The sequence below is a fragment of the Scatophagus argus genome, chromosome 23 (genome assembly GCF_020382885.2).
Source record: "Scatophagus argus isolate fScaArg1 chromosome 23, fScaArg1.pri, whole genome shotgun sequence".
Taxonomy (NCBI): Eukaryota; Metazoa; Chordata; class Actinopteri; family Scatophagidae; genus Scatophagus; species Scatophagus argus.
The window spans coordinates 12549360-12576771 of NC_058515.1; the positions used below are offsets into that span (position 1 = coordinate 12549360).

Below are 27412 nucleotides of genomic sequence, written 5' to 3' on the forward strand. Positions count from 1 at the left end.
TTTTATGTTCAGACAAATCTTTTTATTGCACTATAGCACACGTATCAACAAATGAAATCACACCAATACATCATTACACCTGTTCTTACCTCTAATTTGTCATATGTTTCTTATCCCTTTAAGTTTAAGTTTCTTGCACATTGAACAAATGTGTTATTTCACGGTGCGTACAAGCTGAAATTCAGGATTGATGGCTGTAGCAGATGGGAAATGTCACAGAAAATCAGAACTACAGATTTCATAATCAGTGAGATGAATATCATCATAGGAATTCTCATTGAACGTCTGGTCCACTTGTGTTTGAGATACCCACAGACTAAAGTTCAGAATGTGTAGATACACAATATATCTCACATTTCAGTAACCAAAAAGCCACTGAACGTCGTATGGAAGTCAGATCCCCAGACGTACGAGTTTGCAGGCATGCGCACATACACTTGGTCTCCTCGCTGCAGCTGCAGGAACACTGCGTTTCCTCCATTGTCTGCTGGATCATTTCCTCCATTATCATGCTTTGTCTTGTGATCATGCGTCATGACCATTAGCTCTTGGTTCTTGAACAGTAACAGCATTCCCGCGTGTTCTCCTCCAGCATGGAAGAAGATGGTGAAGTAATAAACACCTGCAACAGGTGCAACGAAGACACCTGTGGAAACAAACAGGGTGTGGTCACATTGTTTTCTTTTTTAATTACAAATGAAAATTCTCTCTTTCCCTTTCCTTTTATTTTATTTTCTTTTCTTGCATGACAACCAACAAACCAAAAATTATTTCTCAAAGGTCTTAAGCATCCAGACTGGCAGGAAGGCAGTATGTCTTCTTTCTTGATATTTCAGGTTAGCTCTTTGTCCTTGGGTGATGGGTAGTCATGTTTATGACTACCAGGTCTCTGCTGGTGGTAACACATATAACTCACACACTGCAACCCCCACATCAGCCTTCCCTCCCCACTGTATTAAGTCTGTGTGTTCCATTCATTGTTTCCCAGCTTGTTTTGGCATCTTGTTTGTCCTAATGTCCTCCGGCCTTTTTGAACCTTTGCTTTGTGGACTTGGCCTTTGTGTAAAAGGTCTCAGTAATACAGACGCAGATGCAAATGTGTAGCTGAATGTGGGCCTTACCTGTGGACTGACTGTAGGCGTTACCAACGTTTGTGATAACTCTTCTGAAGATTAATGTTATGTCTGTGTTGAAGGGTCCAAAGTCTGTATTGCCTCTTCCTGCTACTGCACTGAATATCACCTCAGGCTTTTCTGTGTAAAACAAAACATTCTGGTCAAAATGGTCAAAATGCTCAATGAATTCTTCAATACAATTTTTATATTTCACTGCACCTTTTTTCGTCAGTTCCAAAATCTGTTTTTCACTTTCCTGCATCCTGGTTTCCATAGCCTTGACTTTTTCTGTCAAGGCACCGAACTGTATCAGGAGATCATGTACCGGAAAGCATGACAGTGCTTCAGTAGATCGTTCCCTTTCAGTAATATTACCACCATCGTGTGCCAAAGTCGAGCCGCAAAACAGCACAGCAAACGATAAAACAGCAAAATTCATCTTTCAGGTTAATTCAAGATCATTCAGTCGCCCAGACTCTGACTGATGTTATCCGTCTGGCTGCTTTTATGCTTTTTAATGATGACCTGTTAATATGTAACATCTGATTTGACATGTGACTTTGTGTGTCAGGGTGGTTCCCCGCTATAGCAGTGATTCCAGGACACATGTATTGTTTTATTACACTGTTGCCCAGTGAAATGGAGTTTTGTTTGGTATAAGTGAATCCTAATAAAGTTAATAATGTTTCTTCACATAACCAGCATGAGATGTGCTGGAAGGCTAAGGAGTGGGCACAGCTGGAAGATAAATAGATACATAGATACATAGATTGATAGGTACTTTATTGATCCAAGGGAAATTCAAGAGGTTGGCCCAGGTGACCAGTCTTAAGATAAGAAGTTCTTGTCTGTATCTGGGACAAGTTCCGACAAAGTGTCTGCTCAGTGGAAGACCAATGAGGAAACAATACCACACATCCTGACAAAAAGATTTTTATTTTTTTATGATTTAACCTTTTATTGATTTTTCAGAACAAATGTACAACCAGTGTGCAGATCAGATTAAAGTGCAAGCGAGTTTAAGTACATTTTAAGAAAAATAGAATAAACCTGACAGTAACATCAAAATACACAGAATGTGAAAATTAATTAATTAAAAATAAATAATAATAATAATGCAATTAATAATAAATAATAATCATAGAATACTAATTATGAAATCAACAAATAGTGTAAAAACTAAGATGCACATTCTTGACAGTTAGATTCATCACCAAACCATATTACTTAACGTGTCCCTTCCTTGGTGTTAAGTGAAAAGGTACATGGAGGGAGCATACAGATATCAGGTATCATGATCAACACTTTCCAATCATTTCCAGATAAGGAGCCCATACCTTCAAACGAGATCTAAATTATCATTAATCTTATATATAAGTTGTTCAAAAGAAGCTATCTTGGTTGGCTCATCCCTCCACTCCTTAAAACAGATCTTTACTTCTGACTTCCAGTGTCTCAAGACTACCCTGTTTCCTGTTGCGAGAGCTAGTTTCACCTATGTGCGCATTTGTGTGAATAGGTCGGATTTCCTCCCTAAGTAGACCAATCCAGATGGGAGCCATTTAAATTGTCAACTATTGCAAATACTGGGGGGGCATATTTTAAACAAAGGCATCGACCAAAGACAAAGATTTCGACCAATTGATCTTGTAGCCTGATACACGTGAAAAGAACTAATCATGGATAAAATATGAGGTACTGCAATTTCTGGGTTACTTGACAGTAATAAGATCCACATATAATAAAGTTTATGTTCTGAGGCGATGCCTTTAATAGGGACATGGTTCCTAATTGCAGAGGCTAAGGGTTCTAAAGCCAAGGCAAAGATCAAGGGAGATCTGGTCCCACGTGATAGTCTAAAAGCATCAGAAATATTCCCATTCGTAAGGACAACTGCCTTTGGACTTCCATACAACAGTTTCACCCATTTAATATATACATTACCTACATCAAGCCTCTCAAGAATTGCAAATAAATACTCCCATTCCACTCTATCGAAATCTTTCTCTGCGTCCAGAGAGAAAGCCACCACCGGTTCCACATTGTTCCTTGTTTGTCATATCAAATGTAGCAGTCTGCACAGATTATCTACCGAGGATACCCCTTAATGAATCCCACCTGATCAGGGTGGATCAAGGTAGGGAGGCACACTTCTAATGCCAATATCTTAGCCAAAATCTTGGCATCCACATTAATCAAGGATGCTGGTCTATAGCTCCCACAATGCTGTGGGCCTTTGCCCTTCTTATGTATTAATGTTATTATTGCATTCTGCATACTCTTCAGTAGGTCTCCCCTCTGGAACGCATTCTGAAAGACAGTAAGAAGTCTCGGGGCCAACAGGTCAGAAAATGGCTTATAAAATTCTATGGGAAATCCGTCTTCCCCAGGAGACTCTCCAGCACTCAGACATTTAATCGCTTGTTTCACCTCTCCCAATGTGATGCGTGCCCCCAACCTGTCTCTGGCCAATTCAGTCAGTGCTGGTAAAATAGTCCTAGATTCACCCCATCCCAAGAATGTTATGTTGTCAAAAAGATTTTTATTAATACTTAATGATTAAAACTTAATTGCACGAAGCTCAAAAGTTTGTTTGTTTTACTGGGCTTACAACAACACCTTATAAATATAATAATATAATATTTAGATCACATATCAAGCTCATTCTCCCATGACCATCAACGTATAAACCAAATGTTACAGAACACTTTTGTTTTATGTTGGGACAAATCCTTTTATTGCACTATAGCACACGTATCAACAAATGAAATCACACCAATACATCATTACACCTGTTCTTACCTCTAATTTGTCATATGTTTCTTATCCGTTTAAGTTTCTTGCACATTGAACAAATGTGTTATTTCACGGTGCGTACAATTCAGGATTGATGGCTGTAGCAGATGGGAAATGTCACAGAAAATCAAAACTACAGATTTCATAGTCAGTGAGATGAATATCATCATAGGAATTCTCATTGAACGTCTGGTCCACTTGTGTTTGAGATACCCACAGACCAAAGTTCAGAATGTGTAGATACACAATATATCTCACATTTCAGTAACCAAAAAGCCACTGAACGTCGTATGGTGGTCGGATCCCCAGACGTACGAGTTTTCAGACAGGAGCACGTACACTTGGTCTCCTTGCTGCAGCTGCAGGAACACTGCGTTTCCTCCATTATCACTTGAATCCGACTTGTGATCATGTGTCATGGCCATGAGCTCGTCGTTCTTGAAGAGATTCAGCTTTGCACCATATCGTTTGCCAGAATGATAGAAGATGGAAAAGTAATAAACACCAACAACGGGCGCTGTGAAGATACCTGCAGAAACAGCAGAGCGTCGGTCAGCTTAAGTCACAAATCTTCAGCGGTCTCCAGCTCTTTATTTTTATTTTTTGACACATAAACCAAAAATGAAACTGTATTTTTATTTATCATGACATTGTCATTGTCATTGTTGGCTTTTCAGTCACCTGACCGTCATGCTCACCTGCTCACCTGTTTTCACTTTCCCTCGTCAGCCCTGCAGTATATTTACTGGCCCATTTTCACTCATTCATTGCTGCTCCATTCATGTTCCATTCATTTTGCTGCTTTAGATGTTTATGGTTCAGGTGTGAGTCTTACCTGTGGACTGATTGTAGGCGTTACCGATGTTTGTAATCACCGTTCTGTATATTAATGTTCTGTTTGTGTTGAAGGGTCCAATGTTTGCACTTCCTCCTCCTGTTGCTGCACTGAATATCACCTTGGTTCTTTCTGTAGAAAACAAAACAACACTGAAAACAAAACTGAATCCTTATGAATAATGAGAGCATCAGCGCTTTCATTGTAATCTAATTTCAAATTCAGTGTGAAAGACCTCAAATAACCATGTGAACTATGACTTGTCTTGTCAGAAGACACACTACGTCTGTCCGTGTGTGTGTGTGTGTTGTTGTTTTTTTTACAAAACAAAATATTCAATGAATTAAAAAAAAATCATCACAATAAACTTTAGATAAGGTACCTGTGCTCTTCAGTTCAACAATCTGGTCCTCCATGGATTTGAGTTTTTCCTTCATAGCACTGAAGTCTTTCAGAAGTTCACACATGTCAGGGGTGCATGACTGGATTTCACTTGCAGTACTTTCATCCTGGGCAAGACTCAAGCTACATAACAGCAAAACGAACCACAAAACTGCAGAATTCATCTTTCAAGTTGATTTGCGATCGCTCCGTCCGCTTTTATCTCGTTTAATGATAACCTGTTAATTTTATCAACCCCTTTTGCAATGCTGATCATTGTGCAATGGGAAAACAGTATAATCTACATTTACGGGAAGTTAGTTGACCTTTGATATTGCAGAGAAATGTAAACAGAGATGTTTTCCAACTTTTCCCTGATCTTACTTCCCCAAAATGCGTGTGTTTCAGGGGGTATAAGAGACAATCCACAAAGAACTCATTGGGGTGTATTCAGATTATAGACCACTTTCGTCCTTTAAAGGGGCCTCCATCACAACTTTATTTTTCTGTGTGTTTCTTATTCTCCACGAGGCACTGAAGATCATCAAGACGGTGGATTATGAGTAGCCTCATGTCCTTCAGGAGCAAGAAGTGAGACGTGATGAGGGTCTGGTGTCAAATAATCAAAATCTACTGCCTCAGAGCCTCACATTTTGGTGATGTTGTAGGAAAAAGATCAAATCAAACAAACTAAAAAAACCAGCCAAAAACAGCCCTTTGCCAAAAATGCTTATCTGTGTGTAGGCACATGGTGCAAGTGGTTGTGTTGTGTTTATTATTATTACATATTTTTAAATTCCATTAATTATTTACTGATGAATTAATTCATGTACTTTTAGTTATGTGCTCTGGCTATAAGAGTAGACATTTCTTATATGTGTCTATGATAATTACCAGGACACTGGTGTCTCATAATGTGCATGTATTTTTTTTCTTTAAATGAGGAAGTGCATTTCTGTATGTATGAAGACGATGGACCACATTGGCAAGATGTGACCGCAAGAAAAGCCTAAAACCGATGGGAGGATGGTAGGTATTCTTATTTCAGAAAAAATACTGCAGAACTGGTGATGTCAAACATTGTTTTATTTTAATATAAGAGGGGAAATTGACAACCATACACACGTGTACTCTTGCTTGGTAAACCACGATGTAATATCAGTAACATGTGGATCACAAAATATGTCTACATAAAATGACACCAAATAAGAACATAAATGTTTTCTCATCACACTCGTAAGTAACAGGAACAACATGTTGTCACATAATCACTTTTACGCATATTGAGTTTTGCAGAACAGAAAAGCAGAAGTTCAGAATATTAGAAGAGAAACTTGTCATTGATGATATTTGACTTAAAGAATGAAAACTATCAGTGACAGAGGAAGATTTTTTCCTCCTTAGGAATAACATCTGCAACTTTGCTTTTGAAATTAAACTCTCTTTGGCTTTAATAACAAGGTTCAGTGTGCAATGCAAACAGCAAAACCCAAAATAAATGAAAAACAAATTGATGAACAAGATGAACAAGAACATCCCATATAAAATAAAATGTTTGTAAACTAGTTTGTGATATTTGAAGCTGAATTAATCAGCTTGTTTTTTCATTTTAACAAATGATCAAATGACTGTGGAGGAGAAAGTGGCTGAAAATGCTGTAAAGCAGCAGAGTTTAATGTTTATTTGGTGTGATTTTATGAAGTGTCCACACTGAGAGTTTATATTTGAGTCATTTGATTCCCGTGTAAGTTTTAGATATCGATTAAGGTATCTATTTGACACAATACAAAGCAAAACAGAAGCAGAATTAGGAGATAAATGGATCCAGCTTGTAGGAGGATTCATGTGAATAACAATAATGTTTCATTTAAGTAAGCTTGATTAAAACTTTGAGTGACATGAATACTAAACCTGACTGCTGGAATCAAATGCATACTAACCCTCCAAAAATTTTGGAGGGTTTTTGTATTTGTTGCACGTTTCATTTCCTGGCTGTTGGTAGCCATATGTCTGATAATGGACAGGGAAGCACAGGTTATTAATCTTATCACATGCTACAATCACTTTTCTTTTGGGAGAGTTTACACTTGAAACGTTGCAGTGCACCATTTTTTGGGATTTAACATCATGTACAGTCATGAGTGATTCACTGATGCACAAGTTACCTTTCACACGCCGACCGGCATCACGACAGATCTGCAGGACCTCATTCTCACCAGCTTCGATGAAGGACTGCACTGGAACTCTGCCACAGAGTCCATGACTTTCCAGGTAACTGTGAGATGAGATCATGTACTCACATTAGCCGTCACAATGTTACTTGTTACTGCTGTAACAAATGGGTTTTGCAAGTTTGGTCTGCTTCACATCGTTCCACAGTTCGTTTGAGCTGGACTGAGACCTCTTCCTCTGGAGGAGTCTCTGTGCAGTTCTTTAGGTCCACATTTGAGTACGACTGCTGTGCTCAGATCAGCCCAAATGTTGGTTTAGTTGGAGTGAACAACACCAACGTGAAAACCCCAGAAATTGCACAGGACTTGTTGCAACATGTTGTTTTTATGGCTAAAATCGTAATAATTGAGCAAATCACATTGTTCAATATCAACACGTGTGCACTGAAACGCCATCGAGCAGAACTTTAAGTACTTACAAATTTACTTGCTATTCATATTTTAGAGGACGGGTTGTTTCAACATCAGGAGTACACTTAAACTACCAGTAATTAAAATATTAAGCATAACACTGATAAACTGCAGGATTTGTAAGACCCATTACTGCAATAAAGCAGCAATAAAAGCTTCTTTCAACAGAAAACAATTGCTTTAAGCTTCACCTTTTCCATGCCTTCAGAGAAGATCTCTCAAAGTTTTCTTGCAGGATGTGCCTTTTGACAAAGATGTTGTATGCAGTCATATCGCTGTTCTGCTCACAGGGCCCACAGCCAACCGCCTCCAAGTCACTGGCCACGTGTTTGCCATAAGAAAACTCTCGTTGCTGCCCTTGAACGAGGGCTACGGCAAAGACGATGGCGGTCAGGGGAAGAGCAATCATTTGGTCTGGAATGAGAAGAGAGTTGCTGAGAACTGAGTTTCTGAGAATGTTAACTGCATTGTAGTCTGTCACATTTTTGCAGTTGTAGCCTACTGTCATCTTCATCTGGACTTGCCTTACTCTGTGAGTTAAGCTATAGGCAAGGGACACATTTAAAAGGCAAAATAAAAATGAGCAATTTTTACAGACTTTTGACAAATTATTAGTTTTGCATTGAAAAATATACAGATAGAGAGAAGTTCTCTCACCTTTCTCTGTTGCTGTGTTGCGACGCAATCAATACCAACGTTGAAGTTTAAGTCTTTGATAGAAGACTCGTCTATTTTTAAACCTTCTCTTATGAGCAGCACAACCACTCACTGAATCCCAGAAATATTCACAGCCAATTAAAATGCTGCAAAACTGTGTTACCACAAGCAAACTGCAGAACACTTACTTTCTGTAGTTTGACAGCAGGTGTGAAGTTGTGAGCCCTGACACAAGTAAAAACAAAAACACAAAGCACCAAGTCACTGTGGGTGAGACTTGATGTGACAAAGTGTGAAGACACGCCCGGACGGCGTGTCTTCACACTTCACGCCCAGGTTCAAGTCCGACCCTGGGCCCCTCTGTACAGAGTTTGCATGTTCTCCCTGTACCTGAGTGGGTTTTCTCTGGATACTCCTGCTTCCTCCTGCACTCCCAGAAACATGCACATTAGGTTAACTGACTACTCTACATTGCCCCTTGGTGTGTATGTGCTTGTGTGTGTGTGTGATTGTCTGACTTTGTGTGTTGACCCTGTGACTGACTAGCGACCAGTCCGGGGTGAAACCTGTGAAACCTGCATGGATAAAGCATGTATAGAAAATAGATGGACGAGATGGTTGGTTCCAAAACCATAAGATCCGCACGGGGAACAAACCCCAGCCTCCTGTGTTCAAGTCCTCTTATTAACACAGTATTCTATCCTGACTTTGTCACTGGGTAATCATATAGTAAGTGATCTGAATTTAGCTCAAACCATTGATCTTTTCCTAAAAATCACTCCATAGTTTTTGTGCGTAAACCTACTTGTGTCGAGCTCATAATGCATAATTGTGATGATGATAAATGCATAATGTCTGGCATCTTGGCAGTAACTGAACAGCTTCCAGTGCATTACCACAACCATCTGGACTGGTTTCTCATGTAGCCTGTAGTGGTTTACCGGATCTGATTTGGAATCTAGCCAACATGTTATTTTATGAGCGTGTCTTCAAGCATCAATAGTTTACTGTGTCAATGGATGAATGTTCCTGTATAAAATGTATGCATGTCTGGTCAGAATGAATATGACAATTTTTACAAGTGATTAATATGCTTAAACCTTCTATAGTGTTTGCAGACCATCAGGAAATCACTCTTACAAAGTGTGCACACACACGTCTCATTCATCTAGTAATGACAACAATGAACAGCACTGATTTAGAAACATTTTTTGTCTTTAGTTTTTAATATGAGAGCAGAAACAAGTTGTTTTGTAATTTTTTTATTATCCGGTACTTTAGCAGTTTTCCAAGACTGTACTAATCTTAAGACTGTCCAGTGAGTTTAGGTTTATTCTCATTAAAAATAGTACAAGAAAGTGTTTGCTTCTTCTCTTCATCACGTAGAAAACATGTCATTGAATTACAGTAAATTGGAGACATTAGGTAGAAAATGTCAAGGAAGTTGTCCTCTGTTAGCCTCTTTGCTCACATTCACTGTGACCCTCTGAGGTGAGAGATTAGCATATTTTAATAGAACAACAAAGACATTTTAAAATGCAACCCTGTTCATTAACAGAGACGCACATCTTCTCCTCCTTTAAAAATCTCCCTCCCTGACAGACAGTAAAGGTTTCGCATCGGGTCATTATGTTTGTCCCTTACAGGAAACCATACAGGAAGCAAACAGACAAAGTGTGTTTACTGCAAGGTGTTAGAAAAAAAATGTTGCTACTTTTGGGTTTTGCCTTTACTGGCTAATTCATAGTGAAGTGAGGGATGGTAGTGAACATTTATTCATCGTCGTCGTCGTCATCGTCGTCATCATCATCGTCGTCATCATCATCGTCGTCGTCATCATCATCGTCATCGTCGTCGTCATCATCATCGTCATCATCATCATCGTCATCGTCGTCGTCATCATCATCATCGTCGTCATCATCATCTTCATCATCATCATCATCGTCGTCATCATCATCATCCTCATCGTCATCATCGTCAGGGTCGATCTTCCCAGACAGAACGTCCTCGATCCACTGCTCGAGCTCGTCAGCTGTGGGCATGTCGTCATTGTCATCCATTTCCATCCACACGCTGTCGGCCTGCCGAGGACAGACAAAACAAACACACACACACACACACACACACACGTTTACAAAATTTGCAAAAAAAAATAAAAAATACTGTCAATGCAAAAGCCAAGTGAAAAACTGAAACACCAGATGAAGTTCCTGTTAAAGGTCCTGTGTGTGGGATTTAGTGGCATCTAGTGGTGTAGTTGCAGATTGCAACCAACTGAACACCCCTCGTCTCACCCTCCCCCACACTGCCCCTCCATCGCCCGAAACCAAAAGTTGTTGTGTTTCAGGTTATTATAAACTAATTAAAACATAATTATGAAGATTGTTTCCCATTTCTGCCTCTTAATCCCCCTAAAATCCCACACATTGGTGCTATTAAGCAGCTTAAACATGTTGTTTTACTTTTCAAAAGGATGTTTGGCAAAAACTTTGTTACAATTGTTGGTGAAAGAAGACCCCACATGGATCATAATTCATCCATCCATTTTCTATACCGCTTATCCGTCAGGGTCGCGGGGGAGCTGGAGCCTATCCCAGCTGACTACGGGCGAGAGGCGGGGTTCACCCTGGACTGGTCGCCAGTCAATCGCAGGGCCAACACACAAAGACAGACCACCACACACTCTCACACTCTCACACTGAGGGGCAATGTAGAGTAGCCAATTAACCTAATGTGCATGTTTTTGGTATTGTGGGAGGAAGCCGGAGTACCCGGAGAAAACCCATGCAGTCACAGGGAGAACATGCAAACTCCACATAGAAGGGCCCAGACCGGGATTCGAACCTGGAACCCTCTTGCTATGAGGCGACAGTGCTAACCACTGCACCACCGTGCCGCCCATGGGTCATAATTTTGAAAGATTTTTCCTTTTTTTCATTTGAGTTCTTTGGAAGGGATGAGTAAGGTTGCTTACATCCTCAACATCAACCACACCGATCTGAGGGGAAGACAGGTCGATGTGGAAGGTCTTCTCCCAGTATGGCACCAACTGAAAGTGAGACACATACACGGGGAAGGACATGGTTAGCTTTCTATAGCTTTATACAGTTAAAAACAACATTCAGAGCAGTTGTTTTTGTCACAGCTTGTACATAGTTTAAGTAAACCGTATTCATACCAGGGGGAAGTTGTCAGGGTCGATCCAGATGATGCTGAGGTTGGGGTTATTAGTGTTCTCGCGAGCCACCTCCTTCAGGATTTCCAGGAATTCAAAACCATCTATGGAAAAGTTCGGAGGTCAGGTACAGTGGTGAGCCAGGTAACCTACAAGTATTGGCTTCATATTTGATTGCATCAGTGCTGTAAACTGTAGATAAAGGCTAAGGCAGAGATTTACCTGGGTCATCTTCCTCAGCAAAGGCCACAATGTGCTCTCCATCAATGTCATCCTCCTGAGAACACAAAAGGAGACAAGGACGTCTAGTGCTGTCACTCTTTTGATTAACAGGAAAGACTGGAGAAAAAGAATGAACATTTTCAACCAATACTTTCTTTCAGATGTTTCAAATGTCTTACCCAGATTTCATACATGCTGTGAGGCTCAAGCTTCCTCAGAGTGGGCCTGAAACATTAAAACATCAAAGATCTAATTGTCATTTTGCTGTCTTACTTTTATGAAAAACTTGTCGTGGCTTAAAGATGTAAATTATGTGACCTGAGAAGGATTTAGATTTCTGTGTTGTCTCAGTTTCACACAGTCTCACCTGTCATGCTGTTCAATGTATTCAACAAGCTCAGACTCAACGTAGGGCTTTCCTGGAATGGTGACGGGCTCCTCCATGAAGGGCTCGTAGAAATCAACTTCATTCAGCTTCAGCTTCAGCTTCTTGGCAATCTGAAATAATAAAAGAAATAAGATGACAGAGAATCAGACAGGAAATACCAAGTTCCCAAGCTCGCTAATATAACCTTTGCATTTTAAATCTGTTTTAAGTCTGTGTGGATAGAAGCTCTTAAAATTACTTTAAAATAAAGTCACTCAAACAAACCTTGGGGTCAAATGTGGCGAAGAATTTGACAAAGGGGTGGAACTCCTCTGCTGCGTCGTCGTACTCAATGAAGTCTGGTTGGGGAAAATTAGGAAAGTTTATAGCAGTTTCTTATGCAAACCATCTACTTGAAGCACCGTGTTCAGATCTTCAACCTACGTGGAGATTTCTCGCTCTTGAAATATCCAACCAGCTTGATGACCTCATCCATGTTGTGGAAACCCTTCAGCTCACGCTCGTTGTCAATGATCTCCACGGGGTCTTCAATCACCTGATAAGAGACAAGCAACTGTAACTCATGTGTCTGGAGAGTTTGTTTGACAGCCTGGAAATGCAACAGGGCACTCGGCGCCATCCCTCATTCACTGACACCAAATTACTTACATCATAGAGGAACTCAACCAGGGTGTCGGCGGCCAGCTCTCCATCATACTCGATGATCTCATTGTCGGCAAAGATGTAGATGCTCTCCACCTCATCCAGGCCTGGTGAGAAGATAATTATACACATTCACGCATAAAATTCCAGTGACTGCTTCTGAAATGACAGCTCATGATGCAGTGTCGGTCTGTGAATCCTGAAGCCTTCTGAGTGTCAGCATAAGCACCAGGAATTGGCCCACACTTTGTTACTTCAGTAGGGGTACTCTTACCATTACAGCTTCTGTAGTTATTCTTTTCTGCGTGCATGTTTTTGCAGTAGCAGTATATAACTGCAGTATATAGCAGTATATAACTGCTACTGCAAAAACAGGTGATTTTATCATGAATCTTTCCATTTCTGGAGTGTGTCAAGAAGGACTAAAAAGAAACTAGACAACAATAATAATAATAATAATACCTGAATTTTCAGTTGTGGTGTGTTTTTGGATGTTTTCATCTTTGTCAGTCTCAAACTCAAAATGGGTTTGGGTTTTTCAGCACTAAAACAGTTTGCAGCTGTTCCAAAGAAGCTGTGATGTCTTGGGTCAACACTTGAGGGCAGAGCTGTCTCACTTATTGTCTAAACCAGGCCTCAGATTGAGAGTTTGAAGCCTATGGTTTCAATGAAACTCCAACTTGACATTTACTGTGAAAATATTTTGACATGTGTTATTGGATTTTTTTTGTGTGTGTGTATTCATTCATTCATTAGTGACCACAGTGTAACATTGGATAGCAGCCATCAGACTGAAGCCCCACTTTTTCTTTGCTCTGTAAATTGCAAAATGAAATACAAAGCTGGAGGAAAAAACAAAATCCAGATTCCTTTCAAGTCCGGCCCAATAACTGGTTGATTACCTGATTGGAGACAGTTATGGTTCATTCATTTATATGCAGATATTTGGGAATGAATAAGTTCTTGTAAAATTGCGAGACGTGTAGCACATAATCAGCCACATTCAGTGAAAACACCAGGAGAGGCCATGAGAAAAGGATTTCATTGAAAGAGATGATTTACACTGAGCCAATTTTTTTTTTCCTGCTGGTATCATTGACAACTTGGCTATGTTTTCACCAGTAAGGTCTCTGTCAGTGACTGGCAAGCCTACCCAGCTTCTTGGCAACAGCAGAGTCCTTCTTTTCATCCACCAGGCCAAATCCAATGTCCTCATCGTCAAGATCGTCCAGAACTTGGGCTGCAAGCTGGTCGAAGCGACACAGACAGACATAAAGAGAGAGACAGAGACAGAAGAGAGGGGGAGGTGGGGGGAGGAGTTGGGACAAGAGTGGGATTCAGGGAGATAAAGAGAAAGTTGTATTTAGTATCATATGAGGGCTGACTAATCTCATCGATTCACTCCTCCGTCTGTGGTATACACTTCCTAATCTCAGAACGCCGTTGAACACATACTTTCAGTTTCATTTACACAAGTAACCCCTTGGCATTTCATATTAATTTCAAGGCCCTTGAAAGCAAAAGCGTTGGATTGCTGCCTTGCACTTTCTAAATCTGAGTGAAACTGAAGCCAACAATTGACAGCCCTCATAGCCGGCGTGAGAGGAGCGCAGACAGCGGGCTTCCCAGAAGAACAAGAGGGGGCAGAACTTGAGCCAAATATGTGGAGGGGAAGAGACGCTGCAGCAGGTGTGGTGGAAAGGAGAGCAGCTCGCACTTTGCAAAAGTAAAGCGGCTGCATACATGCATACGCACACACGATGTTCACATCTGAGAATGCGTTCTTGTCTTTCTTTCTCTCAACACGCAGTGATGAACTGTTGTATACAAACACGCCCTGCAGTTTCTGTTAATTTGTGCTCAGTTTTATTGCTTTGTCACTCGGTTTGGCGCTCGCAGATTATGAAGGGACGACTGCCCTTTTTAAGTGTGAGGCTACACTTTGTATGAAGTCAGTCAAAAGCGTTATGTTTAGACTTGCAAAGCAGCATTGTGAAACAGATAACATTCACGAGCGACCAAATGGCCCAAAGCACAAGCACAAATAGCTTGTACAGTATGTATAGCATGGTATCGTATGAGCTGTGGCGCTCTTATTGGATGATCTTTAAATCCATCCATTCTTTCGGTCTACAGAGTCCAGAGAGATGTTATTAGCTCACGAATGGACTGAGGGTCAGTTTTTTTAACGACCTGGTTAGAAACATCGGCTTATTTTCCTTGAAACACCTAAGATAATCACCATGAAACAGCTAATAGTTCTATTCAGAATTATTTTACTTTAAAAAATAAGTTTGCCAAAATCTATAAAACATATTTTTACCCCTTGCTTTTATTAGAGAGTTACAGAAATACAATTCTTTGCAAGAAATTGCATTGGTTTATATCCCAAAATGTTGGACTGTACCTTTAAGGTAGCAATTTCTCTCACTTATGTCCGACCACAAAACAATGGAGGTGAATGGAATTTTTCTTTGTGCTGCTTACAGCTTCAGAAATTAATTCCACAGGCCTTCCATCAACCAGTTTCACTAAGACTGATTATCTTTAGTTGAAAGTTGTTTCAGTTAAAATGTTTGCTTAATTGGTTTCCTCAGACATAATTTTTCATGGCATTGAGCAGTACAAGTTAAATATGAGTCAGTTCTGCTGTATTTGGGTGTGTCTTATGTCTTGGCACGTGAAAGCAAAACGACTTGCAAGACAAGACATCAAGTGACAATTTACCATCAAGGATGGTTGCACGGATAAACGTGCAGGAAGATGGATGGACATAATTTATTTAGGTGATTAATAGATTAGATTTGAGCTTTTTTTTTCTCTTTCACAACTAAATCAGCTTGCTTTGGCACACAAAGTACAGTGAAAATGTAGAGTCAGTCTGGCACAGCCCAAGCTGCTGTTGCTGGACTTTGAAAGCAGTTCAGTCTCCATTTGGTCCGTGATGTCTGCTTGTTGCTTTCATCTGTTTTAAACCAAACTGCAGTCAAGGAGTGGAAGAGAACAATCAGCCGATACTGCAGCAGCAGAGGAATCTGTGTGTTTCGCAGCCCAGCTTTGCAGACACAAAAGGCAGACCTTAACATACCTGAAAGATAATTGCTGCTGGACTTGTGATCAACTGCAAGAAGAAGCAACGCTTTAGGGCAAAGCACAATAGTCACAGCCTCCAGGGTTACAACAAATCAGAGTGGCCTTCACAGGAGACAAAATGGGCCCAAACTTAAACACTGAGACTGTACTCAGGTGATTAAAGCCCCATTCACACAGGACTACAGGTGACAATACACTTTAAGTGCCCCTTTGTAGCATTTATAAGCAGGACGCCTGCACTGAATTAGTATAAATATAAATTTTGATGTGTTTTTCAATGCTGTTTATGCTGCTTTTTATGCATGTAAAACAAACAAACAAAGCCCAAAGTCCATGCAAAAGTGAGGCTTTTCTTTTGTTACTCACTTACATCACTATGTGACACAGCGCCCCCTCCAGCAAGGCGACTGAGCTGATCTACATGTTTCAGACAGTACGAGAAAAATAATGTGTTTTTTGAACATTAACACATGTAAACTTATCTTTGTAGACCCCCTCTCCAAAATAAAAGTATGAATTTAGAGCTTAAAACTTAAAACGTAATATGACTCAACATAAAACGCTGAGAAATTGAGAAAAGTAAGCCTTTTGTGTGCACAGAAAAAGTCTTAGATATTTTACTTCAACTTGTAAAAACAAAAGGTCCCGTTAGCTCTGTGTGAATAGGGGCTTAACCCAACACATGAAACCACTGTTGAACAATTCTGTGTATAGTGTGCACCACTGATTGAATATTAGATATTTTTTAGATTTTCTTTTTTCCAGGAACTGCGTGGAAGCAGAAGATTGCTAGCAGAAGCAGTAGAAACACATATAAACAATAAAACAATAAATCACATTAAAAAAAAGTGAAAAAACTGTGCTTCTGCAGAAGTGGTACTTCTATAACAGAGATGACTTTCCGGGTTGAATTTTCCTATCTAGAGCTTGTTTGTTCAGGACTGTTCCCTGCAGCTCATCCTATACTCCCCTCTCTGTTACCACACGGCATGTCCATATTAGTAACACAGGGGTATTTATAAAAGAGGTGAAGCTGTGGGTGCTTGCTTGCAGTGGGGTGGAAAGCGGTGCAGGGACTCCCACAGCTATATAAGGGCGGGTAAGAAAGCATGTTGAGGAGCAGAACAGAAATCTGGGATTACATATAGAAGCGAGTGTGGAAGTGGGAGGAGGGAAGGCTGGCGGGGTTGACGACAGTTAACACTTTACAGCCATCTTCTCCTTCTATCATCCTCGTCAGTTTTGTCCCCGCTGAAAACAGCATTTCTGTTCCCTGCTGTTTTTCCTCTCTTTCTCGTGAGCACTCATGACCGACATGACAACCCTTCACCCGTCCTCATCTGTCCCCCTCGCCATCGCCCCGACTCACTGCAGAATCTGACCACGCAGAGGTCAGCAGTGTGATCGCTTGGCTCCATCTCCCAATGCCCAGTCAGTGTCAGCTCGTCGGGTGACACGAGATGAGGGCACAGTGCCATGGTGAGTAGTCAAAAACGGGCTCCCGGCCTGTGCTGCACTTGGCTTGTAGGCACCGGACGATGAGCTGGGAGAGGGTGCACCAGCGGGGTCACATTTCTTGTAATATAGCCGCCCGTGTGCTCAGTCCACCCTGCTCAGTTCAGATTAGCCCGTATGTTGGTTACTCTGGTTTAACTGCCACTGAGTAGATGCTCATAAACCTGCTGCTCTCTAATTTGTTCACTTTTTGATGCAGCGGTTGGACCTGCTTTTAGAGTATCAAACATTCAACCCCTGTTTAAACAGTGTTGCTAAAAAGGTTGTACTTTGCTCTGTTTGCTCTGCATTTATAAAAGTTACTTTACATTTATTAATTCAGCTGAGGCATTAGTCCAAAATGAAGTACCATCCTGGTCCTGGTATCCACCCAAACACTCTACAAGCAGCCCATCAACAACACAGCCATGTCCATGTCCTGTCCCTGCTAGTCACTCTTCCACAAAAAACAGGACTGTTACACCCATCTCCACTTTTGTTTGAATACAACTACTTTTGCTGCCCCAACAAATACAGATGCAAATGCAAATACTGGACTCTCTGCCAGGCCTAATGTAAACCACAGACCAGAAGAAATACAGGAATTAACGTAAGCCTGATCGATTTATTTATCCATCCGCCCATCGCTGTCCTTCATCACTCCCTCTAATCTCATCTCTCCCTGTGAATCATTCACCCTTCCAGCCCTGAGCCTGTCAAAAGGCTGTGCTGTTCCCTTCTCTATCATTGGTCAGTTTTTTTCTTTTGTTTGGTCCCCAATGCAAGCTTGTTTCTTCAGTGAGCATCTGAGCAGGTGATGAGTCACTCATTTGTGTGTGTGCGTCACCTTGTGATGCAAGTCGCTCAGTGACAACTCAGAGGACAGAAACACCCAATCAGAGCTTAACAGCTTCCACAGCAGCTGCAGAGAAACAGCGAGCTCTGCTGTTAGCGTTGATGTCAATATTTACATCCAAAGTCTGAATGTTCTGAGCTTTGAAAGAGCATGCAAGTACATGTTGTGCATGTTGAAGGTCTGCTGCAGTATTGAGGAAGAGGTTTCACTTATGCCATAAATGTGGATAAACTGATGATTTGATTTCTGATTCAACTGCACAGTTGAGTCAGGTACTGGTGGTAGATATGATACCACAGATATATAAATGTATGTGCAATACATGTACAAATATGTGTACATATGAGCAGATAAAATATGAAGACAGATTTTAAGCACTCGTTTAGCATATAAAGCATATAAAATTCAAACTCTACAGTATACCTGGGAATATGTTTAACAGTAAAAGTTTGTGTGATGGGATTCAACAAGGAAACACTGCTATGAAGCTTGCTGAATTATAACACACACACAAACTAGTACGCCCAACAGAAAGGCAGCAAAATCACACAGTCATCTTCCTTAAATTTTCTCTAACATCTGGTCTGCAACTCAAAAACTGCTGAATCTGTAAAAGGAAGGAACATCAAAAAGTATGTGCAGCAAGATTTCCCATCATCCTGTGTGAGCAAGCGTCCTGGGATGTGCGCAAAATAAGAAGTTCAGCCAGCCAGCCCCCTCCCCCCCCAGCCAGATAAATTAATAATGATTACTGTAAGACATCACGACGTTGTACACCAGGCTGTTGCATAACACTGCGCCGGGGTGGCCATGAAAGATTCAGATACAACACTCTACACACACTCGACTTGCCACCAGTTCGAAAGGCAGTCCAGGATTTTGCACAAAAATAAGATGTGCAAAGCTAAAGTGTTTCATTTTACAGGCTGGAAAAATCCTCTGATTCTTTTAACCTTGAGTTTACTTTTTTCACTTTTCCACGACACAACCGTGGCCTCATGGGAGATGTGATGAAACGCAAGGAAAGCTTCCAGAAATCTCAAAGCCACACGAGCTGATTCACTACAACACATTGTGAGGGCAGAAGAGTCCGGGACCATCTGCAAATGACTCATTCTGACAGCAAAAAGCCACATTACAAATATGCCACGTAATGATGTCAGCTAATAAACTCCCTTCTGCTTTCGCCAAGCTTCTTTTTGTCGTGTTTTGAAAAGAAAGCCTGCAGGTGTTCAATGCAACAAAGAAAGTCATTTCACTGAAGCTATTTGGATGTGATTTTTAGGATACTTTAGTGAAATACTGTTAGTGCTAATAAAAAACGAGCTGGTGTCTGGTGTGAAAAAGGTCAGGTGTTGCTTCTTACAATGTTTTTGCTTTTATAAAAAGAAATTCAGTCAAGTTATTTTGTACCTTTCTTTCCCTGAGTTTTTAGCAACAGAGGCTGAGTCTTTCTGTCTGCCAGTGCTGCATGTTGGAGGACAACTCGGCACTTTAATGTGGAAGTGAGATGCAAAAAAAAACAACCACAGGGGGGAAAAATCCTGTGTAGATGAAGCGCAAAGGAGGCTTCAGGAAAAATGGATCAACTCTTAATTCGTCACCTGCGAACAGGTGAATTCTGAACTGTGACACACACACAAGCCCATCCTGTCAGCTTTAACCTGTTTCTAATAGGCTGCTAATGTCGCTGCGTGCTGCTTTAATTTGTTTGTTTTATTCGATTTGAACAGCCAGGAGGGAACCCATGAGAAATTTTATTATATCTGAATGTGAATAAAACCAATTCGTTTCATGTCAATAGCACTTATCCAGATATGTAAAATGAGTTTCAAGGCAACTGATATTGAATGTCTCCTGGGTGAACGGGCTTAGGAAGTACCAGGGAGTGGATACACTGTGTTCAGTTTCACATGGTGATGTAAAGTACTTATGCAATGTGCTTGATTCAGAATTCACATTTAAATTTTTCATGCCTTACCTTGATCCCTTGCATTTCCTTGACATTTTTCCTCTATGAATAAGTGATATGAAGATGTTCACTGATACAGATAGCGTTGGAGGGCGAAAGCAGAAAAGTACATTCAGGAGGGGGGAAAAAAGGCAAAAAAAAAATCTATGCAATGTTGAGAGCATAGCGCAGTCCTTTATAAGTAAGTACACACCATGTTACACAATGCACATCACCTGGGGTGCACATGCTTTCACTTGGGATGGAAGCAAACTGCGAGCAAAAATCTTTTCCATTTTTACATCTGAAAGTCTATCATATGCCACTCAAAGCAACAGCATTTCATTCACTCTAAAGATGGATGTGCACATTCAACAAAACATCAGACTTTGGCACAGGATATCGCCGTCAGTGTCTCGTTTTCGTGCTGTAAACCGTGACTGCGATCAATCCCTAAATTTGGCAAAGTACCTTCTTTAATCCAAATCTCAAAGATTCCCCTGAACCGAACTGTTTCTTGCCCTGAAAACTAGCCTTAGCCATAGCATTGCCAATATTTTATAAAGCAGATTTAGTGACGTGTCATCCTGCCGAAGTGGCTCATCAGATCGGAAAATGCTTCTGAAAGCGTATTTCTAAAATGATGTGTTTCATCATTTAATTTGGAAGACCAGTTGGTTGGAGGCGGAGTAAATTTAGCATGACTGAAACAGCATGTGGGCTCTCTGCTATGCTCCACGGGAACTATTTTGGACGGCGGTTGGGAGCCCAGGACGGGTCACTGGAGTGAGGGACCTTACTGAGTAACGTAGGCGATCTTTCACAGACCCGGTGTACTGTGTGGAGGCTGCTTGTGAAAATTCACAACACTACTGATGCAGCAAAAATCTACAGTTTCACATAACACTACAACTGTTGTGTGAGCCATCTGGCAGACCAGGCAAAAATTCAACTCATGTTTACTGACTCATTTTTGTTTACTTATTATTACTTATTGGCAGCAACAGATGGCAGCAGCAGGTAACGGTTTAAGCTTTCACATCCAAAAGTCTGGCAACATGACACCAGTGGACAGTGGACTCCTTTATAACCAAACTGTCTAAACTCTGCTTTACACCTCTCCTGAACAGAGTACAATATTCAAGTATAACATTGTACTCTACACCAATCAGCTGCAACTTTAAAACCACCTGCTTGATATTTTGTAGGTCCCCCTTTGTGCTGCCAAAACAGCTCTGAGCTGCCAGGGGAAGGAGCACAGGACCTCTGGGGGGATTTTGTGAGTCACTGGCATCACAGTGTTGGATCCCTCAGGGTCCTGTGCATTGAGGGAGGGGCCTCCAGGTGGGAGGGAGGATTTGACTTATTCAGGTGCAGCCCGCAGATTCTCAATCAGGTTGGGATCTGGGGAGTCTGCAGGCCGTTGCTGTGGTCCTTGAGACATTCCTGAGCTGCCCACATGGTTTGCAGAACCCACGGTTTCCCAGCAGAACATTGCATTGTAAACAGATGTTAATGTTATTCACTTAACCTGTTAGTGGTGTTAATGTTGCGGCTGATTGACATATATTCACAATTACTGAGGATAGTTTAGTACTATCTGCTAAAACATTAGACTTCTGTGGTGAGCCATAATCTAATACTGAATCAGGCAACAACCAAAAACACATGAGGTCCTCGAAATCACAAGGCAAAGGCTTCTGTTATTAATCCACCTCAGACAACAGGTGGCTTTTGACATGAAACAGACAAGACAGGCTGGAACTCTTGCTCAGCCAGAAAACAAACATCTGTGCTCATCGACGCTGTTGAGATGTCACCAGAGAATAACACCAAGGGCACTTTATCTTAACATAACTCCTGTCACATTCAGTGACATCACAACCAATGAATTAGTGCTTAATTTAGCACATCTTTCACTCTGCTAAGTGGGGAGCCGAGATGCAGCGCGAGGAAGGTAAGAGAACATCCATCAAGATGTGACGCTGCTCTCGCACAGAAAAAATGCTAAGTCTTAAAAGATGTGCTCTTTGAAACAGTAAAAGCGAAACAGGTCTGAGGAGTAAGAGGAGCTCTCTGCAATATAGCTCTCTGTCAAAGCGCGTCCTGGACGAAATGAAGTGAAGCTGAAGTACATAATCTGGAGTTCATGAGGTAAAAGGGGGCCATGGGGGCTCGGCCTGCTGACCCTGCCTGGACCAGGATAATCTGTGGTAATGAGATCCGCTTGTACTTATGCATTCTGGAGGTGGGGTGGCAGTGTCTGTCGCTTAAAATCAGAGTCGGAAGTAGTTATCTGGCTGCCTGTCAGGTTTGCACTTTGTTGCACAGGATGGTAACACTAAAAAGGACATATGAGTGAATACTGACCCTGATTGAGAAGAATTACACTTGAGGGAACGGCAAAGCCCTGGAGAGCCTGAGGGAGTTTTAAATAGCACGAGCCAAATATCTATGACTTCTAAATAATGAGTAATCAACAGTTTGGAGCAAAATCAGTGAGTAGATTCGTCATCTCGGTACAGTTTATTACTCTTATTGTCTTTTCTGGGGTAGAAGAGGAGCTTCGGACAGGAACCGTAGAATCACACAGGGAAATTCGGATGGAAATATCTAGTGTAGTTGTCAGAGTTAGCGTGGAGAGAAGTTAAATTAGAACCACAAAAGTCCAGTATCCAGTAAGTATTTTCTCAAACACTTAGCTCCCAAGTGCTTTTTCTTTTAATCTGCAGCTTTGTTTAAAAAAAAACAAACAAACAAACAAAAAACTTTCATATGCATTAATGTGCTGTAATACTGCACTTTAATCAAATCAAAAGTTCTGGTTTCATTTATGCCAGATTAGCACCTAACAGTGGCAACTGCGCTGTGAAATGGAACTAATTCTGCAGGAAAGGGCACACTGCCTAAAATAGCACGTATGAAATTAGCCACACTCTTTCTTTCTGTCCATCAGTATGATCTACCACCATTAAAAATGTAAGCATGAGAATTATTGTGCCGGTGACAGGAGGAGGGCTCCAACAGACTGTTTGGATAATGGTTCCCACAGCGACAGTCTGACCTTTCCCCACATCTCTCAGTGGATGGAAGGAGATGAGAAAAGACAAAGCAGGAGCCTCCTTCAAACCGTGAAGATTCCCTGCACATTATGAGCCTACTTGATGGCCTGCCTTGCGTCCACCTGTGACAGCCTTTCTCAGATATTGACTGAACTTGATGCGACCTGGGAGAAAAAAGGGAGAGAAATCAGCCCTCAGGCGGTCTTTTCATTTAGCTGCTTTCTTGCAGGAAGATTTTCAGGGCTCAGTCTCCCTGTGCCACAGGGCGTCTTAGAGCAATCTGATGATAAATGATTAAAGGATTATTTCACTTTTCCAGTCGCCGCACTGTTCTGTAAGTCTCTGCTTAATATAAAAGATGAATTCATAAACTGTTTTGTTGCCATAGCTCTGAGGAAATCCAGAATTCCATCATGTGCATAGCAGCACTGGAAATTTGCCTAAATTTGACGTGTTTGCATCATAACAAGCTTATGAGATGAAAATAAAGTAGAAGCTGTGATGTGACTGTGACTTACATGATGGTGCAGATAGACGACTGTGACATTAAGGAAAGGGTGAAGATGGTCTGGTTACTGCTATCTGTTCATGCAGTTTACAGAATACTACACAGGGCACCATAGCAACAATGCATGTGTGTGTGTGTGTGTGTGTGTGTGTGTGTGTATGAGGAGGAGTAGGGCGGTATGCTGGTAAAGATGGTGGTGAGTAAAAGATAACTGCAATCTGACCTGTGTGGAGTGCAGTGATTGATGAGGATGGGCATTTACAGTATGTAGTATGCCAAAGGTCAGAGCGTCCAAAGAGTCCAAGCAGAGACACACACACACACACACACATGCACACAGAATGAATATGTAGATGGAGACAAACCCATTTCTTCAAATTAGAAATCCATTTAATCATGGCCTTTGGCATATGGTTGCTAATTGTTTCATTCAGCCTGTTAGACCAAATATTATGAAGCAGAAGTCATCCAAAGATATGATTAAGACTGAGTCATATTAACGAGAGATGCTTTCGGTTAGAGTGCTGCAGGCGAGGCGGGCTTATCTTTAGGATAACTCATCAGGACCGTCAAACCAACCTGGTGCTTCCAGTTCATTAAACAGATTGCTGTAGTGCAGACTGAATGTTAGACACCTGTGATTACTTACTCGGTATTAAACAGAGCGGTGAGAGCTATTGTTAAACACCGTTGCTAAGCCACACATGAAAACCTCCATTAAATTATCACTTCGCAGCGCCCACACGTGTTGAAGGGAGGATGCAGCGACAGCTTGTTGTTGCTACGCACATGACAACGAATGTCTTCAACATTCAAAAGAGCAGGAAAAACTTTTCGCCTGTTTTATAAACATTCACTTCTTGCCTTTAAGTTCACGAATGCATGCAGGCTTACTGTGACAGCCTACGAGCGTGGAAAATGCTGAGTTTGTTTGTGAAGTGTGTCATAGTACTGCTACACTGGTAGCTTTTGCTGTGTGTCCTAACTGTCAGGATTTCGGTTACATCTGCTCTACTATTGCACTACACTCAACTGTTTTTGCCCCCTCGTTGCTCCTTTTGAGCAGTTGCTTTTAACTTCAACTTAAGTTTGTTGTCGATGTGGCTGAGCCTCAGAGTCTTGGCTGCACATTGAAGTGTCTTTGAGCAAGATATTGAGCTCCAGATTGCTCCCAGTGGCTGCTCCATTGGTCCATTGGTGAGCGACGCATCACCTTTACAGTATCAGACAACATACTGTCATGGTACTCAAGTGTATCGATATTTTCCGACATCCCTCCTGTAGACACCACCAGAATTCAGACAATACCAGCATAACCAAGCACATTCATCACATCCCCACAGAGTCGTCTTCTCAGACACAAAGAAAAACCTGCATGACAGCACTGAACTCATGCAACAAAGAATTTGACTTGATAGTGACTGTCTGCCATTTGATCAATGATCTTCCTGTGTCAGTGTCTACAGGATTATTCTCTACAGACTCATTTTCTAAATTTAACTTACTCTGTTTCTATTCTTATGCTGGGTATCAAAGAGGAAGCTGTGGTTTGGAAAAAAGAAGAAAGACCATTTGCTGTCCTGTGTGCCTGTTATAGTCACAAAAACTCAAATTAAGCACTGATTTTGCTAACATTAATATACAGCCAAATATATGCAATAAACATTCTGAGATTATGTTTTTGTTTTCATTAAATACATACTATATGGTGTGACACAGAACAAGGATACTTGAATCATACATCTTGCAATACGTGTGGTCCAAGCTTTTAATAAAGGTGGTTTTAGATTTGATTCCCTGAGCTGTGCACTTTAATAATTCAGACTTCCTGATTCATAGGTGGTAATGACCAGCTATTTTAAGCATCCCCTCCGAGAACCTCTTGTGCTCTGTCCTGATTGGCTGAATGGCCACAACTGGCAGGAAGTCAGCAACAGAGTAACAGTCCAGCACGGACCCGCTCCAGTAAGCATCTCTTTCGCAAGCCAACAAGCAAAACTTGGCGGCACAGAGAGGAAATTGATCAGATCCAATGACTTGGGTGTGTAAATGATGGTTTAGGACTCAAGCCTGCACCCAGAGGGTTGTGTAGTAATGCAAAACACAACAGTGTGTGCTGCCTGAGCTGGCTGACAGAGCAGTGGGAGCAGTAATCGAGGTGAGATATGACCCTGGAGTCTCTGTCCATCCCAGGAGGGCTTTTAGCCTCTTGCTAAGCATGCAGGGCTGTCCTGGGCTATTTACAGAGGTGACTTATGGAGGCTAGTGTAAGGTACACTGCGTCTCTGTAAGAAGACACTGCTGCTCTGACAGACAGAGGATTGCTTTTGGTGAATACATCGGCTGACAGTGTGGCCCAGGTGCATCGACTGTGGGCTGGCTGGGAAAGATTCCTTTAGATTTATTTATCCAATAAGGGTTTCCAGAACAAGCATTCTCCTTATCTACTGTCAGGTGATTAGCAGCACCCGGCGCAATATAAGCGGAAGTACTTGGCTCAAAGGCACCTCAGCAATAGCTATTGAATGATTCATTTATTTGCCCTGTCCCGATGTGCTTTGCTGTTTGCAAGCCTCCTTGCAAGATAAGCCTTTATTAGTACCGCTGTGGGGAAATTCTCTGCTTATGAGCATCTCGTTGACTGGCAATTAATCAGAGCTGTTAATAATGCTCCATGTGTGCAGGCAGAGTCAACCATACAAAGACACAATATCAGCCATTGTCCTGGCCTTTAACAAAGCAGGACAGCATGTCAGTGGATCATTTGAAAGTGTGAACAGGTTCTCCCATCACTTTGCACATACTTCTTGGTTTATAGTTCAACACTTTTCCTCCATCCTGTTTCTGCTGACCCCACATTCTCCACCCTGTCTCCATCAGGTCAGCATCTGATCTGGTTCATGACGGGTCCAACAATCAAATCCCCATCTCTTCCAATTTGTTCTCTTTGCCTTCCAACTGACCTGTCAACATCAACCCTACAGCGCGAAAGCCTTGAGTGCTTCCAGGAGTCCCCAAACTGGAGCCAAATTCTCCATGTGAAACCCTTACCTTCCTTCCCCTCTTCCCACCGTGACCCTTCCCCCACATGGGCCACAGATCCATCCACTGTCATGCTTTGGCGGAGACCCACCTCCAAAGCCAGCTCCTCTATCTGAAACTGCTTCATGGCACTGCGGTTCCCATCCACATTTTTGTGGTAGTAGATCACCATCACGTCATACTTCTTCATGATGGACTTGTAGTTCTTGGCGGTGAGGTCATGGACTCGGTCTTTGCCGTCATACTCGGGGATCTGCAAGCCTTTCTCCCCCCAGGACAGGGTCCCCAAAGATAGGAACACCCCCAAAAACACCCAGCCCCACTTCATGGTTATCGTCACCCGGTGGTCACAAAAATGTCTCCCTCTGTGTTGACGTGGGGTAGAAAGGGAATAAAAATGCACGCTTTTAACTTGGTCCCTAACACAAGTTAGTGTCAAGCAGGGAGAGTTAGGAACAAAGTCTGCTTCCTTTCCCCACCGGCTAGAGAAAAGCAGGTCTGACTGTCACACCCTCCCTTTAAAAAAGGGATACACGTGGTTTTGCTGACGCCA

General features: G+C 41.6%; 4 protein-coding genes and 1 long non-coding RNA gene across 8 annotated transcripts; 1 reads left to right on the forward strand and 4 right to left on the reverse strand.

The window, feature by feature from the left end:
• Positions 1-1569, reverse strand: LOC124054200 (cerebellin-1-like). Of its 2 annotated transcripts, XM_046379884.1 has the most exons (3): positions 1335-1569; positions 1122-1253; positions 1-646 (listed from the first exon to the last, which is right to left on the reverse strand). In XM_046379884.1, exons 1-3 carry the CDS (start codon positions 1552-1554, stop codon positions 351-353), a joined length of 648 nt encoding a protein of 215 aa, XP_046235840.1. In that variant the 5' UTR covers positions 1555-1569; the 3' UTR covers positions 1-350. The 2 variants fall into 2 exon arrangements, with proteins under 2 accessions (XP_046235840.1, XP_046235839.1); XM_046379883.1 differs by having other exon boundaries at positions 1122-1569.
• A 2259-nt stretch (positions 1570-3828) lies between these two features.
• LOC124054201 (complement C1q-like protein 4) lies at positions 3829-5390 on the reverse strand. Its single transcript, XM_046379886.1, has 3 exons — positions 5129-5390; positions 4747-4878; positions 3829-4440 (listed from the first exon to the last, which is right to left on the reverse strand). The coding sequence occupies exons 1-3, from the start codon at positions 5310-5312 to the stop codon at positions 4166-4168; spliced, it is 591 nt and encodes a 196-aa protein (XP_046235842.1). The 5' UTR covers positions 5313-5390; the 3' UTR covers positions 3829-4165.
• Positions 5391-6057: 667 nt separating this feature from the next.
• Positions 6058-8176, forward strand: LOC124054204. The gene is made up of 3 exons (XR_006842330.1): positions 6058-6156; positions 7263-7398; positions 8060-8176. It is a non-coding gene; the product is annotated as an uncharacterized LOC124054204 (long non-coding RNA).
• LOC124054203 lies at positions 7063-8626 on the reverse strand. 2 transcript variants are annotated; one of them, XR_006842329.1, is made up of 3 exons: positions 8427-8626; positions 7961-8183; positions 7094-7402 (listed from the first exon to the last, which is right to left on the reverse strand). XR_006842329.1 is itself a non-coding variant. In XM_046379888.1 (2 exons), the coding sequence occupies exons 1-2, from the start codon at positions 8281-8283 to the stop codon at positions 7063-7065; spliced, it is 663 nt and encodes a 220-aa protein (XP_046235844.1). The 2 variants fall into 2 exon arrangements, 1 of the variants encoding a protein (XP_046235844.1); XM_046379888.1 differs by lacking the exon at positions 8427-8626 and having other exon boundaries at positions 7063-7402; positions 7961-8283.
• A 997-nt stretch (positions 8627-9623) lies between these two features.
• casq1b (calsequestrin 1b) lies at positions 9624-27360 on the reverse strand. Of its 2 annotated transcripts, XM_046381586.1 has the most exons (12): positions 26951-27360; positions 15942-15974; positions 14007-14100; positions 12860-12960; positions 12635-12746; positions 12476-12549; positions 12191-12321; positions 12003-12048; positions 11824-11878; positions 11605-11705; positions 11401-11475; positions 9624-10507 (listed from the first exon to the last, which is right to left on the reverse strand). In XM_046381586.1, exons 1-12 carry the CDS (start codon positions 27185-27187, stop codon positions 10199-10201), a joined length of 1368 nt encoding a protein of 455 aa, XP_046237542.1. In that variant the 5' UTR covers positions 27188-27360; the 3' UTR covers positions 9624-10198. The 2 variants fall into 2 exon arrangements, with proteins under 2 accessions (XP_046237542.1, XP_046237543.1); XM_046381587.1 differs by lacking the exon at positions 15942-15974 and having other exon boundaries at positions 26951-27359.
• Between the last annotated feature and the right edge of the window lie 52 nt (positions 27361-27412).

Coding starts and splice junctions, on each gene's coding strand:
- LOC124054200 (XM_046379883.1), bottom strand. CDS start 1,554: ATGAATTTTGCTGTTTTATCGTTTGCTGTGCTGTTTTGCGGCTCGACT. Junction 647..1,121: donor CGCCTACAGTCAGTCCACAG/GTAAGGCCCACA, acceptor TTGTTTCCACAG/GTGTCTTCGTTGCACCTGTT.
- LOC124054201 (XM_046379886.1), bottom strand. CDS start 5,312: ATGAATTCTGCAGTTTTGTGGTTCGTTTTGCTGTTATGTAGCTTGAGT. Junction 4,879..5,128: donor TGTTGAACTGAAGAGCACAG/GTACCTTATCTA, acceptor TGTTTTCTACAG/AAAGAACCAAGGTGATATTC. Junction 4,441..4,746: donor CGCCTACAATCAGTCCACAG/GTAAGACTCACA, acceptor CTGTTTCTGCAG/GTATCTTCACAGCGCCCGTT.
- LOC124054203 (XM_046379888.1), bottom strand. CDS start 8,283: ATGAAGATGACAGTAGGCTACAACTGCAAAAATGTGACAGACTACAAT. Junction 7,403..7,960: donor TCTCTGAAGGCATGGAAAAG/GTGAAGCTTAAA, acceptor CTCATCTCACAG/TTACCTGGAAAGTCATGGAC.
- casq1b (XM_046381586.1), bottom strand. CDS start 27,187: ATGAAGTGGGGCTGGGTGTTTTTGGGGGTGTTCCTATCTTTGGGGACC. Junction 15,975..26,950: donor TAGAGGAGCTGGCTTTGGAG/GTGGGTCTCCGC, acceptor TTCTTCTTGCAG/TTGATCACAAGTCCAGCAGC. Junction 12,322..12,475: donor TCGCCACATTTGACCCCAAG/GTTTGTTTGAGT, acceptor TTATTATTTCAG/ATTGCCAAGAAGCTGAAGCT.